This window comes from Colletotrichum aenigma (genome assembly GCF_013390185.1).
Source record: "Colletotrichum aenigma strain Cg56 chromosome Unknown KSG_Cg56_contig01, whole genome shotgun sequence".
Classification (NCBI taxonomy): domain Eukaryota; kingdom Fungi; phylum Ascomycota; class Sordariomycetes; order Glomerellales; family Glomerellaceae; genus Colletotrichum; species Colletotrichum aenigma.
This window is the reverse complement of record NW_023500907.1, coordinates 985,255-1,003,377: the sequence shown is the minus strand read 5'-3', so window position 1 is coordinate 1,003,377 and position 18,123 is coordinate 985,255. Positions and strand designations below refer to the sequence as shown.

The 18,123-nt window shown below is 52.8% G+C and overlaps 5 protein-coding genes across 5 annotated transcripts; 2 read left to right on the top strand and 3 right to left on the bottom strand.

Moving 5' to 3' along the window:
- Window positions 1-923: 923 nt before the first annotated feature.
- On the top strand, window positions 924-2,500 carry CBH-1-0 (Exoglucanase 1; the record flags this gene model as incomplete). Its single annotated transcript, XM_037315531.1, has 5 exons — window positions 924-1,102; window positions 1,164-1,587; window positions 1,645-1,946; window positions 2,008-2,254; window positions 2,312-2,500. The coding sequence occupies 5 exons, from the start codon at window positions 924-926 to the stop codon at window positions 2,498-2,500; spliced, it is 1,341 nt and encodes a 446-aa protein (XP_037185898.1).
- A 328-nt stretch (window positions 2,501-2,828) lies between these two features.
- Window positions 2,829-4,063, bottom strand: ALD2-6 (Aldehyde reductase 2; the record flags this gene model as incomplete). Its single annotated transcript, XM_037315530.1, has 4 exons — window positions 2,829-3,139; window positions 3,195-3,317; window positions 3,371-3,760; window positions 3,811-4,063. 4 exons carry the CDS (start codon window positions 4,061-4,063, stop codon window positions 2,829-2,831), a joined length of 1,077 nt encoding a protein of 358 aa, XP_037184826.1.
- Window positions 4,064-5,141: 1,078 nt separating this feature from the next.
- Window positions 5,142-7,060, bottom strand: MFS1-1 (MFS siderochrome iron transporter 1; the record flags this gene model as incomplete). The annotated part of the gene is made up of 3 exons (XM_037315529.1): window positions 5,142-6,088; window positions 6,150-6,763; window positions 6,837-7,060. 3 exons carry the CDS (start codon window positions 7,058-7,060, stop codon window positions 5,142-5,144), a joined length of 1,785 nt encoding a protein of 594 aa, XP_037184827.1.
- Window positions 7,061-12,760: 5,700 nt separating this feature from the next.
- On the top strand, window positions 12,761-15,491 carry pgt1-1 (Glutathione transporter 1; the record flags this gene model as incomplete). The annotated part of the gene is made up of 9 exons (XM_037315528.1): window positions 12,761-12,866; window positions 12,923-13,224; window positions 13,284-13,555; window positions 13,612-13,811; window positions 13,862-14,118; window positions 14,178-14,504; window positions 14,561-14,743; window positions 14,797-15,378; window positions 15,432-15,491. 9 exons carry the CDS (start codon window positions 12,761-12,763, stop codon window positions 15,489-15,491), a joined length of 2,289 nt encoding a protein of 762 aa, XP_037184832.1.
- Window positions 15,492-17,063: 1,572 nt separating this feature from the next.
- Window positions 17,064-17,387, bottom strand: CGCA056_v000266 (uncharacterized protein; the record flags this gene model as incomplete). The annotated part of the gene is made up of 1 exon (XM_037315527.1): window positions 17,064-17,387. One exon carries the CDS (start codon window positions 17,385-17,387, stop codon window positions 17,064-17,066), a length of 324 nt encoding a protein of 107 aa, XP_037184833.1.
- Between the last annotated feature and the right edge of the window lie 736 nt (window positions 17,388-18,123).

Here is an 18,123-nt window from a genome sequence, read left to right as displayed (position 1 = left end):
GGAAAAACTTCAAGCTCACTTGCCAAGCGTAAACATGTGGACGTGGTTACATGCAGGGGAGCATCTTTCCAGGAGTCCGCTGCGGGAGAAAGAGACAGCGCGGCCTCCTACCTACGCGTCCTTGTCAGCAATCGCCGAGACGGACCAGGGAGCCTTGCTGGATCAGTTCGGACATCGAACTAGCGAGAACCGAAGACGGCTGCGATCAGCGGCCGTTCCTGAGGGCTCACGCAACATCTAGCCGCCCATCCCGCACGTCTCTGCTGTCTCCTGCCGACGCCGAGACATACTCCATGGATAACATGACTTGGCTCATCACAATCCGTCCGCCACAACCCGTTGATATCTCAACATCCAGCCAATAGAGCAACCTGCGCCCCGTTGACAAGACCTTGGCGACTGTTTGATATAGGGAGATTTCCGGCGCAAACGGCTACGATTTCCACGGGTTTAGCGAGGAGATCGCTGCTTTGGGCAACTGCTTCTTTTGCTGGGATTGTCGTGGGTACCTGGGAGCTTACGGGATCTTCGTCCCGGCTGCCACTTGAGGTTTTCTCCAGATGTGAGGTTGACTTCGAAGTTGAGGTCACATGAAGCATGTTGGCATTTGAGAAGAGCCGCTCGGGTGACACCTGGTCATGGGAAGGTTAGCCCCGTTTGGTCGATTGATGACGGTTCATCTAATGATTCTGTCACGGAACGACGACGCGATGCTACCGGATTTCGGGACGCCAAAGTAAATCTACACGGCGAGCCTCATTCCGAAAGGGGGCGAACTCAAATTTTGAGAGACGAAGTTCGAAAGCATAAGTAGGACGATGGTTTCCACTCGAAGGAGGTGATTTGGACTCCATCCTCATCACGCAATTCAGCAATTCCCAGTCTTCACCGGCAGCATTCCACTCCCTTTGATTCTCTTCACGATGAAGTACACCATCACCGCTCTTTCCATGCTGGCCATGGCCGTGGCCCAGCAGGTCGGCACCGAGGAGGCTGAGGTTCACCCGAAGCTGAGCTGGTCCGACTGCACCTCTGGCTCTTGCAGCACCAAGAGCTCTGACGTTGTCATTGACGCCAACTGGCGCTGGGCTCACAATGTCGGGTACGTTGCCATTCTGATATCGACTTGCTATCTCGCACGGGGAACTGACCCAAACTCTTAGTGGCTACGAGAATTGCTACGACGGCAACCAATGGACCGACAAATGCTCCGGCCCTGATGACTGTGCTAAGAACTGTGCGGTCGAAGGAGCCAACTACTCGGGCACCTACGGTGTCTCGACCAGCGGCAACGCCATGACCCTGAAGTTTGTCCAAGAGCACCAGTACGGCAAGAACATCGGATCCCGCATGTACCTCATGAACAGCGACTCCAAGTACCAGATGTTCACCCTCATGAACAACGAATTCGCATTCGATGTCGATCTGTCTACCGTCGACTGTGGTATGAACAGCGCGTTGTACTTCGTTGCCATGAACGAGGATGGTGGTCTTGCCTCCGAGGCCAACAACGCTGCTGGTGCTAAGTACGGTACCGGCTACTGCGACGCTCAGTGCGCCCGTGACTTGAAGTTCATTGGTGGCAAGGTAAGCTGAAGTTGTCGTTTTCGGAGAGCTTCATGAACTGACTCGGCCGTCTCATAGGGTAACATTGAGGGCTGGAAGCCTTCCGCCACGGACGAGAACTCTGGCTTCGGCAACCTCGGTGCTTGCTGCGCTGAGATTGACGTCTGGGAGTCCAACAAGCAGGCTTTCGCCCTGACTCCCCACCCTTGCGAGAACAACAACTACCACGTCTGCGAGACTACCTCTTGTGGCGGTACATACTCCGAGGATCGCTATGGCGGCGGCTGTGACGCCAACGGTTGTGACTACAACCCTTACCGTATGGGCAACCAAGACTTCTACGGACCGGGCAAGACTGTCGACACCACTAAGAAGTTCACGTAAGTCAACCATCCAGTATCATTACACTCATGGAATTCGATGTCTAATAACACCCGTCAGCGTTGTCACTCGTTTCGAGAACAACCGCATGTCCCAGTTCTTCATCCAGGACGGCAACAAGATCGAAATCCCCGGCACCACCTACGAGGGCATCCCCAACGAGGACGCTGATATCACCCCTGAGTTCTGCGAGGCTCAGTTCTCCGTCTTCGGCGAGCGCGACCGCTTCAACGAAGTTGGCGGCTGGTCCAAGCTCAACAGCGCCCTCGAGATCCCCATGGTTCTCGTCATGTCCATCTGGAGCGACGTAAGTTTTGACCCTTCAGTCTGGCCCAAGACAAAACAGCGGCTAACAATCACACAGAACTTCGCCAACATGCTCTGGCTTGACTCTAGCTACCCCGTCGACCGTGCCGGCGAGCCTGGTGTCGACCGTGGCCCATGCCCCACCACCTCCGGTGTTCCCTCCGAGGTCATCGCCGAGAACCCCAACGGTCAGGTCATCTGGTCCAACCTCAAGTTCGGTCCCATCGGCAGCACCTATGATGTCTAAGGGATATAGACCGGATAGATGGAAACTTAGACCGACATGTTGGGCATTGGCCTCTTCAAAATTGTACATGGGGCGACGCCCGAAGGGGTACGCCCTCGCTTGCTTTCTGTACATATCTTCTTTTCTCTCTCACTCTTTTGTAGATCAATGAGATTTTCGCTTTTTGTCTTGACGCCATGGAAGTATACTTTGCATACATCACATAGTGATACGGGGTTACAAGTAGCTTAAGCCCTTGAGTAAGATAAAAAGCTTTCACCCATCTCGGACACTATGATATAATTGATGACATCTTCATAAACTCTTGGCATCCATACTGAGCTCTGGCTTACGCAGCATCAGCTGCAGCAATGTCCTCAGTGTTGAGTCTCAAGCTGTCCTCAAGCGAAGTCCATCCAGATCCTTTGAGCCTACGCAATAATTCTTCTGCACGACCAATGGGCTTGACCACAAATGGATACTCTCCCGCAGCATAGTTCTCGTGAAACTTTCTTCCCGGGTTCTGTTTGCGAAGAATGCCCAGAATTTGGTCATAGTTGAACGGCTCCGCAAACCCAAAGATGCGCTCCCCCTTCACATCCGGAAGTACAGCCCCTGCGACGTGTAGGAGGCCGTCGTCTTGCACATCGATGAAGTATTCTGAAGGTCAAGTCAGCCGTTGCACCACGGAGGGCTTCAGGTCTTCAAGACTCACGAGGCATTGAAAGGGTAGGAGGTGAGCGATTGCCGTTCATCAAAGCGGCGGCAATGCCGGACGTCGATGGATGGCCTTGGTTGACTGGGTCCAAACTCTTGCCCAAGTTCATGTTTGGAAGTACTGCCTACATCAGCAACAGCCCACAAACAGTTTCAAGCGCGGAAGCAACCTACCAGCATTGACAACGATATCAGGTCGCGTTGACTGGTTCTCCTTGTAATACTCCCATACGAAGCGTTCCTGCTCGACCTTGCTGGCTGAGTAAACGATCGCGCCATGGTCTGGGCCCCACGGGGCAGGCTTCCAAGCCAGATCCACTGCCTCAGTGTTCCAAGACTCTTCCGTGATGATCGACCCAATCTTGTCCTCTGGCAGATTTTCCTGGAGCGACCCGCTTGGGACAGCAGCAGATGAAGACGACGTAAGCACAAATCGCTTCACGCTAGGTTCTTCGTAGGCTGCTTTGATAGCGACCTCTGTGCCTTTGACAGCCAGAGGGATAACTTTGCTTGGGTCGGGGTCAAATGTGACAACTGAAGCAACATGTACAAATGCCGAAACGCCTAGATGAAGTGAGCATTTCCTCCTAAAACTTTCTCCATACTGAGTTTACCCTTTACCGCCTTATCATAGGCATTCTCGACAGACATGTCGGGGACGGACAGGAGCTCGAAATTGCCCCTTCCATAGGTCTTGTCGAAATAGGCACTAATCCATGCGTTCTTGTCGGCGTCACGAACTGTTCCTCGGACCTTGAATCCTTGCCGAACGAATTGGTCCGCTACATGTGATCCAATGAGGCCGTTGACGCCAGTGACGAGGACGGTGGAGCCCCTCGAAATTGCCGGGTTATCGATGGCTGCCATTATCAGGTACGTTTGAGTCGACGTCATTTAAAGCTTTTTGGATGAGGATATGCAGTTCGAGTGAGCTAAAGGAATGCTGTTGGTGGTATCGTAGGTGAACGGTAGTTGAATGAGAGTTCACTAGGAAGCCTTTTATGATTGTATGACGATAGTCCGTCTGAACTCTAAGAGATTTCCAATCCAGCGGAAGTTTGAGATAGTTCGGACGCCGCTTACACATCACCATACCGAAACGGCATACAATTGAGCAGCTCGGACTTCGTGGCCCGTTCGGGTAATTAATCGCAAGATACAGGACAGCGCCGCACGAACGCACTTTCGCACCAGTTGACATATCGGGATCATTCCTTGCATGTCTCGGCCGAAGTTTGTCATACGGAGCCTCTTGTTCTTTGAATTGATGGGACAACGACAGCAGTTCCACCAGGTTTCGCAAGGATGCTTCAATCGACCGTAAGATTCGGTGCGGCATCAACACCGGGGGCCGGGCTGGGCCGCCATGATTATTCAGCTCGGCCTCCGACATGACAGAACTGTTTGCCTAACACGGGATCGGAGCGGACTTTGCCCCAGAAATTCCCGTTTCTGTGATTGTTAAGCCCGCAGACTGCAGCTGGCCGTCGAATCCTTCTAGAATCCGTACCGTAAGCAAAGAACTAATACTGAAAGGGAAATCAATCCCCAAGCGATCCAGGCAAAGCTGCATCCTCCCGCACATGTCCAATCAGACGCGAGGAATAGTCAGCAACAGCATCCGTCACATTCACAAGCACAGCGGTCGCGGATCAGGTGTTACGATTGAGACGGATGATTGGTTATGATCAAATCTTTTAAGGATTGCATGTGAAGAATATTACTTGTCAGGTCCTCCCTCCTAGGGATCGGCCCATCCGATTAAGTACACATATCGAGTCCGACCGAAACGGCAAAACATCTCGAGGTTATCAAATCCACAGGCAGAGACGGCTTTGACACCGCGGCTCTGGCTGCCTCACTGGCGGGTATAAAAAGCGACCTGAACAATGTCCCGACAATTCCGGGCAAGTCCGAGGGTAGTAAGTAACACGATAGAAAACATCTACCAGACGTTGCCCTTGGTCTGGGGGCCCTTCTCCTTCTCGAGCTGCTTGAGGTTGATGCGCTTCCAGATGAGGATGCTAGCAACGCAGAGGGGGACGAAGCAGGCACCGGCGATGACCATCTTGTGCTGGATGCTGCCGTAGGCGCCGACGATGGCGTCGCGGATGGGGGTGCCGTCCTCGTAGGAGAGCTGGACGGTGACGTCGCCGAAGATGGTGGCAGTCTGGTTCTTGGCGTCCTCGGGGAGTCTGTTGTACAACTCGGTGGGCATGATGTTGTTCCACATGGCACCGGCGACGGTGAAGCCGGTGGTGGAACCAACGGAGCCGAACAGGGAGAAGATGGCCATGGCGGAGGCAATCTCCTGGTGGGTGACAGCGGACATGACGGAGATCTGGGCGCAGGCGGCGAAGATACCGGTTCCGATACCGTTGAGGAGCTGGAGGACAACGAGGGTTCCGACGCTGGTGCTGGGAGTTCGGTAGGGGATCAGGAGAGCGGTACCCAGGAGCATGAAGGGAACACCAGCGAGGGCAGTGTACTTGAAATCTCCGGTCAGGCGAATGATGTATCCGAAAAGAGGACCGAAGAAGGAGGAAGCCAGAGAGAAGCAGTTAAGAATGTAACCAGCGTGGGTAATGCTCTGTCTGTGGACAACCAAGAGGTAAGACTGGTAGTATGTATCCCAGCAGAAAATGGAAAGGAACATGAGGCCGTAGAGGAGACCAGCGCCAATGATGTTCCTGTTCCTCAGGTATTGCCAAGCGATGAAGCTCTTGGGGGTCAAGTACTTCTCCCAAACGTAGAAGGCGGGGACGCAGAGGATTCCAATAACCAGCATGGCAATGATGTGGGCAGACTTCCAGCCGTGAGCGGCGTATGAGACGATGTTGAAGGGCAGCATGAAGAGGGAGAAGGCAGCGGTAAGCAGAATGATACCGACAACTGCGAATAGCCTGTTAGAGATCTTCGAGGCATTCTGGGGGTCTGCTGGGGAGAAACTTACCATCGAACTGGACGAGGTAGTAAAGGAAGCCCTGGAGGTAGGTACGGTCGGACTTGACCTTCTGGAGCATACCAGCCTTCTCGGCCTTGCGCTGCATGAGGAACATGACGGCGGCGGCAGGGGCGCAGACACCGAGCATGATGATGGCGAAAGCACCGAAGGCCCAGCGGAAGTTAAGGTTGGTGTAGAACAGGTCGGCGATCTTGGGACCGGCGAAGACGACAATGACGTTAGGGGTGCCGTTGATGCCGAACATGATCATACGGTTCTTGAGGGAGGTCATATCGGCGACCATGACGTCGAGGACGAACAGCATACCAAAGTGACCGACGTAGTAGATGGTGTGGGCGGCGACGTAGGTTTCCATGTTCTGGCAGACGGCCTTCATCATGACACCGATGCAAGAGCAGAGAATCATGATCAGGAAGGCCTCCGTGCGACCCCAGATGTCCATGATCTTGGCGATGGTGACCTGGCAACATCCTGACAGAATAGTAGCGAAAACACCGACGATGGAGAGGAGACCGTGCTTGTGGAATGACGAGGTGACGAAGGCGTTGAGGTTGCTCTGGATGGACTGCAGGAGCAAATCGGCGAAGGAGACGATGTAGATCCTTTGAGATAAGGTTAGTCGGCTGGCACCGTCGCCAAGCTGGCTTGGGTGGCAGGATGCGGGCGAGGACTCACAGGACAAACATGCTGATCAGGGTCTTCTTGGTCCAGACGGAGGTGATGGCACGGACGCGCTGGACACCACCCTGGAAGTTTTCGCTCTCAGCGTCGGAGTCGCCCTCCTTGTTGTTGTTGGGGTTGGCGTTGACCTCCTGGACGCCATTGTTGAAGTTGGCGGACTTCTCGATGTCGGAGCCGGTGTCCTGGCGCTGGGCGCCTGCCTCGATGGTGGTCGACATGGTTCTTGAGGGGATTGTCGGTCGCGGTGCGACTATGAACCACAGGACTCAACGGGTTGGCGTTGAGTTGGGTATTAAGGGGTTCTGGGCAAGAAGGAATGGGAAGTTGAAGGCTGAGCGTGCCTGTTGACCTTGCTTGAAGAACCACGAAGAAGGGAGGAAAATCCAGATCTCGAAAAAGCGAGGGTTCTATCCGCTCTTCTATATTAGAAATGGGCCCTGCCAAGAGCCAGGTGAAAATCCAACCCAAGCCGATGTCGCCCAATCTTTACTTTATCAGATGATCAGATTAGATGCCAAGAGACGAATCAAAGTTCGAAGACCATCGGAGGTATGTTTGGGTTCGTGCTAGCGTAGTGGGATCTTCCAGGCCGGCGACAGCTCAGGTCAGAGGGCCGCGTACTTGGCTGGACCCTCCTCGCGCATGGAATGCCTAGCTAATAAACCAACCGTTCATACCCGAAATGTGAAAAGATCAGCCAATGCATCGGCTTATCCCTGGACAAAAAACTTCAGAAGAAAGTGGCGTGAAGGGATGAAGGAGCTCTGAGGGGGCACCAGCTCCATGTTGCCCTCTGGTCGGGCCGTCGACAGGTCGACGCGGTGGGGTTGGAGCGAGGATGGTGTCTGCCGGCCCCTGGTCACATCTCATCAAAGTCTGTTCATTGCTGGGTTTGACTTCTGCAGGTCGCTGCATTGCAACCCTCGAGACGCAGCTAGAGAGACACTGCTGAAGCTGGTCGACAGACACCCAGGTGAGGTTCACATGTTTGTGAGCCAAGACTGCCAACGAGAACATCATCAGTATCAGTCCAGTCTTGTCGTGGCTGTCCGTCGATGAACCCCAGAGAAGCTAGCGGGCAGAAGGGTTTTTTTTCCCCTCAACACTTGGCTGCAGGGAGTATCGCCGGTGCCATGGGTAGCTGGCAGGGAAATGTCTCCCACATACCCGTAAGCTAAGCAAAACCCCCCCACTCGAGCGGGTTTATTATCCATGAACAATCGTGTTCTGCAAGCCCACCGGCCAGTGCTGGTGACACCGACCAGGATCCTTGCAGAAATTAGCCTGTCATTTCTTTGGCAACCAATCATGGCCGATACCCGCAAGCAGAAGTCAACGTTACCCATGCAGACCGGGACGCACATGGCGGCAAGTGGGAACGCAAAGAAGCTAAGAAGTGGTGGGAGGTCTCGCATTTTTGCCTCCCGCCCTGCCTCTGGTCTGGGTAAAGGATTGCCATCTGGACTGAGCTAGAGGCGAAACCAGGACATGATGGACCATGCGCTGATCTGCTGTTGTCTTGATCCGGGTGCTTGGCTACCATTTGGATCGAGACGAACATTGGGGTTCCCGAGGCTTCATCAGGCCGCTTGAGCCATCCGATGGCCGTTGCTGGCGAGCTCGAAAGCCCGCGCTGGGGTGCTGGTGCTGGTCCAGAGGCACCCTCCGATCGAGGTTACCTTCTCCAACAAGCTGCTGTGCCACCCGCTTCCCGAGTCATAGAAGGCTGATGGTGGGCAGAGACGACGGCTGACGTGGCTCGTTGGTTGTGCTCTGGTGTGGCTACCTCCGCGTGAGTTATTTTGAAGCCTTCCTTCAATCTAACGATGCTTTTTTCATGTGTCAACGTCGTCGTTGACGAAGTCCAAGTCGGAGGCCCCCACGATGGACTCCTATTATTTCACGGACGACGGACAACAAGCGGCATTGAGTCCGTCGGCCGCCAATGCAAACACATAAAGCAGGGGGGGACGACACCAGCCAAGAAAAATATCAAGACGCCCACTGGCCGACGACAGGTCTGTCAGCTCAGGCTATGCCTTCTAGGTGAGCGAGGTGGGTTCTGGACCAACTCTGCCCTGGTCAGCGAAACCAACCAACTCGTTGGTTACTTGAAGTGGAAAACAACCCCGACGGGGACAGTCTCCGTAAATCAATAGGCCGGACGAAAAGAGCTGCGCGTCGAGACACTTTCGACACCCTTGGAGAGAAAATCTCTTCGCCACAACCGCTCAACGCGACGGTCATCTCGAGCTTCACTGTGACTGGATCGGAGGTAACGAGCAGGGCCGTCGAAATATCGGTTTTACTGAGACATGTTCCGAGGGCAAGTCCTCACGAGACCACTGAGTCAAGACCAACAAAGATCGCCAAAAGCCCACGAATTCCCACTCAGCGAGCTAGACTAAACAGCTGAAGGATTTCTTATGCACGAAAGCGCATGTTCGTCGACAACACCAAGATATCCAATGCCATACTGACCCTGTTCAACTTTGAACTCGCGACAGACCTCAGAATTTTGCCCGCTTCGCAGAGCCTCTGCTGACCTGCCTCCGGGTAGCCAGACTGAGACCAACGGAAAACTCCGGCCATTGCTCCGGCTAAAGCTCCCCTCTACGAACGCGCGATTTGACCAACGGCACGCCGATCGGTTTCGGCGCTCAACAGACGGGTACTCGGCAACGACGCTTTTGACGCAGGAAAATCGCGGCATCTCGATTGGCAACGGAGCACGCTCGCCTCTTCAGCAGCAACGACTGAGTTGTGCATCGCGATAATGACACTTGCAGCGAATTTTTGCTCTTCTCGGAAAGAGGCGAAATTTGCGGCGCGATGTAGTGTCTTGCGTTTGGGGCCTACGAGAATGCGGGATCCGTACCAGCAGGCTGGCACGATATTTCTTTTCTCGTGACTTATCTATCCGCCCGATCTAATTGCTTACACTGGGTCTTCTTCTCTTGAGACTGAGTGAGGCCCAGAAACGTGGGCAGCGAGACCTACAATGCGTTCCGATGCTCTGAGACACAAGCACTCGACTTGTTAGGCCGGACACTTCCCATGTGTGTTGCATGAAGGACCGGGCCTTGCCACAACTGAGGCAGGCATGTAGTCTTCGTCGGCATTCTCCATCTTATGTTTGCCATGATCACGCCTCAGATGTCACTTGAAGACAACAGGAGTTTTCAGCTGTCGGTCCGTAGGTGCATTTTGCATTTATGCTTCTGAAGCGCGTCTGGCGGGCAGATCGGGGACCAACTGCCTCAAGGAGAAGTTTGATGAAGCCGCATGCTCCAGTGCTGAGCGAAAACCTGACAGTCTTGAAGTCGTAGCGATTAATTGGGCAGGACCGAGGCTCAAGCAAGGTGTTCGATGATACGGTATCATCACTTGGACCACGAAGCAAGGACTTCCCGCCTCCGAGATGCAGTGACGCGCAAGCCCATTTAATGCTGCTATATTGCGGCATCGTGATCATTTTCCTTGGTTTCTTTTTTTGACTTCAGCACGAGTTTGAGCGCCGATCGGTTTTATGTAGTTACGTCGGTCATCGAGCAGTTCACCGAGCTGAACTGTGCACTTTTTGCAATCCAAATCAAAAAAACTACGACAAACGCCTTGTGAAGATCGACTTCAACGAAGGAATAGAAATTGAATCTCTGTAATGACGCTTGTCTCCGGAAGACTTTAATGTCGTACAAGTTGGTTCACATTCCACTCGAGACTGTATCTCGGATTGAACAGAAGTCGCGATCACATTCATCCTCTGCGACCGAATCATCGAATGCAATCCCAAGAGTCTGGAAACTCTCCCCTGAGAGATCCTTCGCATTGACCTCTCATCAAACTCTGCATTCATTCTGCTTCATGCAGTTGGAGCTGAACGATGTTGGATGAAAGGGGCATCTTGGCCGTGACAGGCCACATCCGATATCGGGACCAGAGAACTCTCTGCATTCAAACGCCTTGTACTACGTGAGAAACATTTGTCTAAGCTTCGCTCAAAGATGGAAGTCTTGAGTGTAAATTCAACCCGCGATACGCGAATCTAGAGTGCAAGCTAAGTATTGGAGGACCCTTGTGGACAGGTCAACATGACACGTAAAATGCCAAGCCGCTGACACTTCCTGGAGGAGCGCAAAAGCACTTGCAATTACACCTTGAGGTACATGACCAAGGCACAAGACATCCTTGGCCAAGCCACATGCGTGAGCACTTGCCCCCGAAAAAGGTAGTCCAAGACGTCCCAACTCTTTAGAGTGTGGCTAGTCAGTCACGTAGTCTTGGCAATGGAGAAAGATCTAATCACGATAATCAGTAAGTAGAGAACTGGACCTGCAGAGGGGGGGTCCTGTAGGGCTGCACAGAAGTCCCCAAAAATAACGAAGGCCGCGAGACAAAAAAAAAAAAAAAAAACAAGATGGGATGAATGCGGTGATTGTCATACCCACGGGCATCACCCACCGAAGCACCGTCTGCAGGTCCCGTTTATTACCAGGCATGCGGAATGAGGGGACGAGGAGCGCGGCCAGAGTAGCGACCACGCGGGTGAAGCGGAGCGCGGCTGTCACTCTGCGAGACTGCGTCGCAGCGGATCCGGGCATAGGCGAGGGAGGACTCAGAGGCGAGTCTCCCAAGATGGCCGAGAACTTGGCCCGGGTTAAACCGGATTCGCGGTGGGGTTCTTCGGGGTTCATTCGGGAAGAAGACGAGGAGGCGTTGCCGATCAGGGTAAAGCCTGCTCCCGCTCGCTCGCATCCTTCGCTCTTCTTTTCCACTCTCTTTCGCTTCTTCGTGTCTTGCTCCAATGCAACCGAATTTTAGTCATCGCGTCTCTTCGCTTCGAGGTTCGGGATATCCATAAGCCGATGGTCAGCAGGTGGTCATTATTTGCTATCCCTATTTAGCAAAATTTTCAGAGGATATTACAGACGGTGCCGGCTTCTTGGCATGAAATTGTGGAAACTTGCCCAATTAGGTCTCGCGATTTGTGCTTGCTGATGGAGGAGATGCGGCAGAAATTTAGCTTCAAAAGATCTTCTAATTCATGGAGAATCTGTCTGGACTTATATCATTCCAGAAACCAAGACTCTTCATGTTCGTGTTACGCAAACTTCCCACGACAATGTTTTGCTTTTTTGTGACATCTCAGTCTTCGGGCAACTTTCGACGCCCCGGGCAAAGCCTGTGCCGCAGAAGCCTGTGGCAGTGTGAAGAACATGCAGAATATGCTCAGACCACGCAAATCAAGTCGCGTGCCATAGGTCTCCGGGATGATTAAGCTCAAAGGAAATTGCATGCTGAGCCTCAATCGGAAGAAATAGCCGGTATCTTGATAATCGGCAAGCCACTTCCAGGCGCGCTCGAAGATTACTGGCCGAAAAGATCTTTTGGGTCTTTGGACTAGCTCCGCCGTCACATCATGAGGTTATTTCCTCCACGTCTCCTCGGCCCGGGTTGCATCAAGAATCTTCCCGCGTGCCGTCTTGGCTCCCCGATTTAGCCTTACGAGGCCCTGTGTTTGTTCCGCCCGCGGGACGCGACGTTGCAATTTTCGTGCTGTCATGGGCGGAATTCCGGAGCACTGACTACGTTTAAGGAATGTGGTTGGCGACTGGCAGTCTTCCTCTCCTGATCGGTGTCCTTCTCCGTGTCGCCTCGACCGAAATGTCGACTCAGAACCCTCACGCTAAATACGGCCGGTCCCATAAGCTGACGCCAGTATCCGGTGCCGTGAACCCGGACGTTGTGGGTCTAATGAGGATTGGCGGCAACGCCGACTTACACGGGAGCGCGCCAGGATCATCGTGGGTTGAAGCTCGGGGTGGAATAAAAGTCTGATAATCGTCCATCTAATCTCATCTAATCTGTGGTCTGTCTCGACACCGTGCTTGGCATTCGGCATTCCCAGACAACCGACCATGGCAAGCCTCGAGGGGAACCGCAAGACGGTCAACGAAACCGTCGTCGACGAGCCCGAGCCCGTGAGCCCGACGAACACCATTGAAGAGGTCAAGCGCTCTTCCGGTATGGTCAATGCTTCTCTCACATGCCAAGGAATATTATCTAAAAGATCTTATCAGATGAATCTAGTGCCCCGAGCCAAGATGTTCTCTATGCGGCCGGCGTTGGCCTGAGACCCGACGACCCTTCCTTGCCATGCCTCACCCTCCGCATGTGGATTATCGGTATCGGCTTTTGTCTTTTGGGCAGCGGCGTCAACACTCTCTATACGTTCCGGTTCCCGTCGATTACCCTGTCACAGTCCGCCATCCAGTTCATGGCATACCCGGTTGGAAAGGCTTGGGAGTTTGTGGTCCCGGATTGGGGTTTCAATGTCAGAGGCAACCGCTACAGTCTCAACCCGGGATCATTCAACTACAAGGTTGGTCTGCTCATCACCTGATGTTTCATATATGGTAGCGATGCTAATAGGAACAATAGGAGAACATCCTCATCTATATTATGGCCAACCTCAGTTTCCTCACTCGACTTAGCGCGGACGTCTTGACCGAACAGCGAGTTTTCTACGGTTACGAAGCAGGGTGGGGTTTTGAGCTTACAGTAACTCTGGCCACGATCTTGTTTGGATTTGCCCTGGCTGGACTGTGCCGCTCCTTGGTAGTTGAGCCTGTTGGCTTGTTGTGGCCTGGTGTTCTTGGCAACACTGCCCTGAACGCTGCTCTGCACTCCAGCAGAAAGGAAGACGAGACAGAGTACGTTCTGCTCCTACAACTCTGAGATAACGCAACTAACATTGTGTCCTCAATAGGACCAAGTGGACAGCCTCGAGGTACAAGTTCTTCATGTTTGCCTATGTCGCATCTTTCTGCTGGTACTGGTTCCCCGACTTCATCTTTCCTGCATTGGGATACTTCACCTGGGTCTGCTGGATTGCGCCCAATAACGCTGTGATAAGCCAAGTCTTCGGAATGAAGAGCGGAATCGGTCTGCTGCCGTTCACGTTCGATTGTGAGTTAACAAACCATGCCGAGTAAAATCATGTGTCTGACTCAACACAGGGAGTCAAATCGCCTACATTGGGTCACCACTGGTTGTGCCCACTTGGGCTGTCCTGAACGTTCTTGCGTCCTTGGTCTTCTGGATCTACATCATCTCACCAGCTCTCTACTACTCAAACACTTGGGAGTCAGCCTACTACCCCATCCAGAGCAATTCAATCTACGACAAGAATGGAAAGACATATAATGTCTCCCGGGTCATCGACAAGAAACATGGCTTCACTTTCAACGACACCAAGTACGAAGCCTACTCTGATGTAAGCACACTCCTGACACCGATCCTTCAACTGGGCCGCTAATCATTGTGACCACCCAGATTTACCTCCCGGTCACGTATGCCCTTAACACTTTCGGTCTCTGCTTCGCTACCATCGCTTCTCTCTTTGTCTGGCTGTTCCTCGAGAAACGCAGGAGCATCGCCGCTGCATTCAGAGCTTCTCCACTGCCCGCCCTTTTCGGTCGCAAGACCATGCCTCGAGACAACCCCCAGTCTTTGTATGGGGCTGTGCCAGTTTTCTGGTACTGGACCGTGGCCGCTCTTGCTCTGGGCTTTGGCATTTTTGCCTGCGAGTTCTATCCTGTTCAGCTGCGATGGTACGGAGTCATTCTGTCTTTCGTCGTCTCTGCGGTCTTTTTCATTCCGGTAATTTCCACTCTTCGCAAGTACAGCATGGTTTCAGTTTTGACAGAAGTTTGCAGCTTGCCTGGATCTACGCCACTACCAACATGAAGATCCAAATCGACATCTTCTGCCGAATTGTTGCTGGATACATCTGGGAGGGCAAGGTACTTGCCAACATCTGGTTCTTCAACTTAGGATACATCTCGGGTATCAAAGGGTTGGCATTTGCTCAAGATCTCAAGCTTGGAATTTACTGCAATGTGAAAACTCGCAATTTCTCACATCTTATCTAGCCTGACTAACGTTTGCGCAGATCCCACCAAGACAACTCTTCCTTGTTCAGGCTGTCGGCCTCGTCATCGGAAGTCTCGGACAAGTCTCAGTGCTCAACTGGGCCCTCAACCACATCCCCGACATCTGCTCGACCACCGCACCCAACGGCTTCACCTGCCCCTTTTCTCGAACCCATTTTAACACCAGCATGGTGTGGGGCGCAGTTGGCCCTCGCCGGTTCTTCGCAGAGGGAGCCATGTACCGCAACCTCCTCTGGTTCTTCCTCGTCGGTGCGGTCTTGCCGGTGATTGTCCATGTTCTCAGAAAGAAGGTTTTCCCGAACGCTACATGGCTCAAGAAGGTCCATGTGCCCTTGTTCCTCGGCGCACTCAACTACATCCCTCCGGCGTCTGGCACAAACTATGGCAGCTGGGCGATCGTGGGACTCCTGTTCGCGCTACTCATCAAGAGAAGACAGAGACATTGGTGGAGGCGGTACAACTTCGTGCTCAGTTCTGCGCTGGACTGCTCCGTTGCCATCGCTGGTATTGTCATCTTCTTTGCGCTGTTTTACACCGGTGCCTCGAAAAAGTTTAGCTGGTGGGGAACGGACGTCTACAAGGTTTGATCCCAGGTCCTTTGGAAGGTTGACATGCGGTATGCTAACTATTGCAGAACACTTGCGACTGGAAAAGCTGCACCTACCTCGAGAGATCTACCACGAAATCTGCCTGAATGTGGTGAATGAAAAGAAGAGATCTCAGCTCGGGCTTCCTCTTACTGAAGCGGATGCTACCGAGTATTGTGTAAAAGGGGATGGAGAATCCTTTACCGCCATGTGTCAAGTACAGCACATCTAGCTAGTTGATACCCATGTCTTAATATGAAGTAATCTGTCGCAATAAAAGTGGGTGTAATATGCATTCTTCTGTACAGGTCCAGCAACCCGGATCCAAGCGTACACGCACGAGAGCACCGTAGATATGCGGACGACACTGCCGTTCTGGCCATCAGTTCGTTTCTCAGGAGTAACGTGGCATCACTCAGCGGGAGTGCAGTCGACATTCTCAGATAGCATTTGGAGAATAAGGTCGCTATCAACTCTAGCAAATGCAAAGCTATCCGCCTCGCCAAGGGGTATTACTAGGCGGCTAGGCTGCTACACGTCATGGTGGGGGCTTGGGTAGTTAAGGCGTTGGTGGAGCTGGTATCCAATGCTAGATGGATGTTTGGTTTGATAAGAGACTTCTATTCTGGTACCACATCGGCACTAGGGAAGCGAAGGCAAAGAAGGCAGGTCAACATCTTAACCACCTGACGAACACGAATTGGGACTTCTTGCGGCTGCTAAGGTGGCTGGCTCTAGAGGGCGTCCGCCAACACACTGCAGTCTGCCTGCAAAAGGTTGATTATCGCCTGTAACGGGCTAGAGCCCGGCCGAGATCTCCGGCTTTGCCGGAGCAGCTACCGAGATCCGGCTCCGCCGGATCCACTATTCTGCTGTAGCACACCGCCTAGCCCCGGTCTGCATCACTGCTGCTAGGCGCCTATCCCTGTAAAGTCCTTTCCTCCTTCTTCAGCTTAGAATAGTCAATCGACGGCACCTCTACGTTGAACAAGCCTAGGGGCCAGCCCCTTACATCGCCATCCCGTAGTCCCACGGCTCTATCTGCAGAGAACGTAGCAGACGAGACTTCAGAGAACAGCAAAGCTTTTGTCGCGCTGCACAAGGTCTCTATTGTTAACACAGCAGTACGTTGCAGTATCACATGATTTTGTACCGACACAGCCAAAACCAGAAGGAGCAAAAGCGATCAAAACAGTACGACAAAACCACATGAGTCTCTTCAGGTTGACTGTCGAGAGACGAACACAGCTATGAGATATGTCTTTGTCATCTATCGAGACTCCAAATGCATAGCACAGGGTTGTGAACAGCTTGGTTGATGAGAGGTTTCGGACTTCAATTTGGAACAAGAAAGAGATGGACTACACCAGGCTCTACGCAGTCACTAAAGACAGCAAACTCACTTATGCACTGGCATCATCAACGTCAACAACATCAGCATTCACTTATACCTCGGCGCCATGAGGTCTGTGTGTTATGGAGTCTCGAAGGATACCAGCAGCGCTGAGCAAAGCCTACAACAACCACCTGCCACCTGGCTCGGCATCATTAACTACGACCCAAATCCTTGGACTATCCGACGTGTGGCCATCAGCATTGACTTGTTCACTTCTGAGGTCACTAGGATCAAACGTACCTCATAGCCGGGAGGGCACGGCGTGATGCAGTTCCAAAAGCCGTCACCGTACCCGTGACACGTACTCGCCGTCGTCATTTGCAGTTGTGATGGGCTTGCTGCAGGGCGGGAGGTCCATCTTGCCTTGGGCGTTACCCTTCCACCTCGCGCAGCCCATGCAGGCGCCGTACTGCTTACCCGGGGCGGTGCACTGGCGCGCGCAGCGGCTGCTACAACCGGACACGTCGTCAACGCTGTAGTCTGCAAAGAGCCAGGCGAAGTCGCCGGGGGAGAGATTGCGGTTCGATGAGAAGCCTGGGGAGCAGGCTTGGGCGAGTGGTGCGCTTGCGCAGAGCACAGCGGCGGCGATGGTTGCTGTAAGACGCATTTTTGTCGGTAAGTGTATTAGCCTGGGAGAGTCCGGGGGGTGGGGAGTCGATTCGGAGTTTGAAAAATTACGAGATTTGAGAGACCTTTGAATGTAGGAAGAGCAGGAATGCAAGAATATGTACACTACACTAAGTGCCAGCGGTGGTTGATACCGTTAGCAGCCATTTTCACGGAGTCCCGCTCATTTGACATTTTACAATATGAGAATCTCGGGGTTCGCTTTTGAACGAGTTTTGCGGATGCAGGCGGAGAAAGGGAAGACGTCGAGCAGAAAAGCTTTATCTCCTATCCCCACATTCTGAATTTGAGAGTCGAGGTTATTTAAATGTGATTAATCTCCCGGCCTCCTCGGCTTGGTTTTCAGAGACTAAGGTCCCAGTATCCTTGCCATGCCAGTGCCTCTTCAAGCAATTAGCGTCTATTGACTTGCTCTGCCTGGAGGAAACCGTAGATTTTAGCATTGCTTTGGACTTGCGATGACTGTTGAGCTCCCTGCGACAGAGACCTCATCCTTTTCCCAGTTGCCACTTGATACAGAGCTGGTAAACGCCAAAGCTATCTAGAATTTTGACAGTAATAGCTAAGGCGTTCTATATTTAAGTCGGCTTCGGAAGCACAGCAATGCATTTTATGACCGACCCTCTGCTATTGTGTATTTGGAGATGGTTTCATAGTGCTGTGATGTTGTGCTTTCCTAGCAAAACATCGTTATTTTATCTGCCAGACCTGTGATA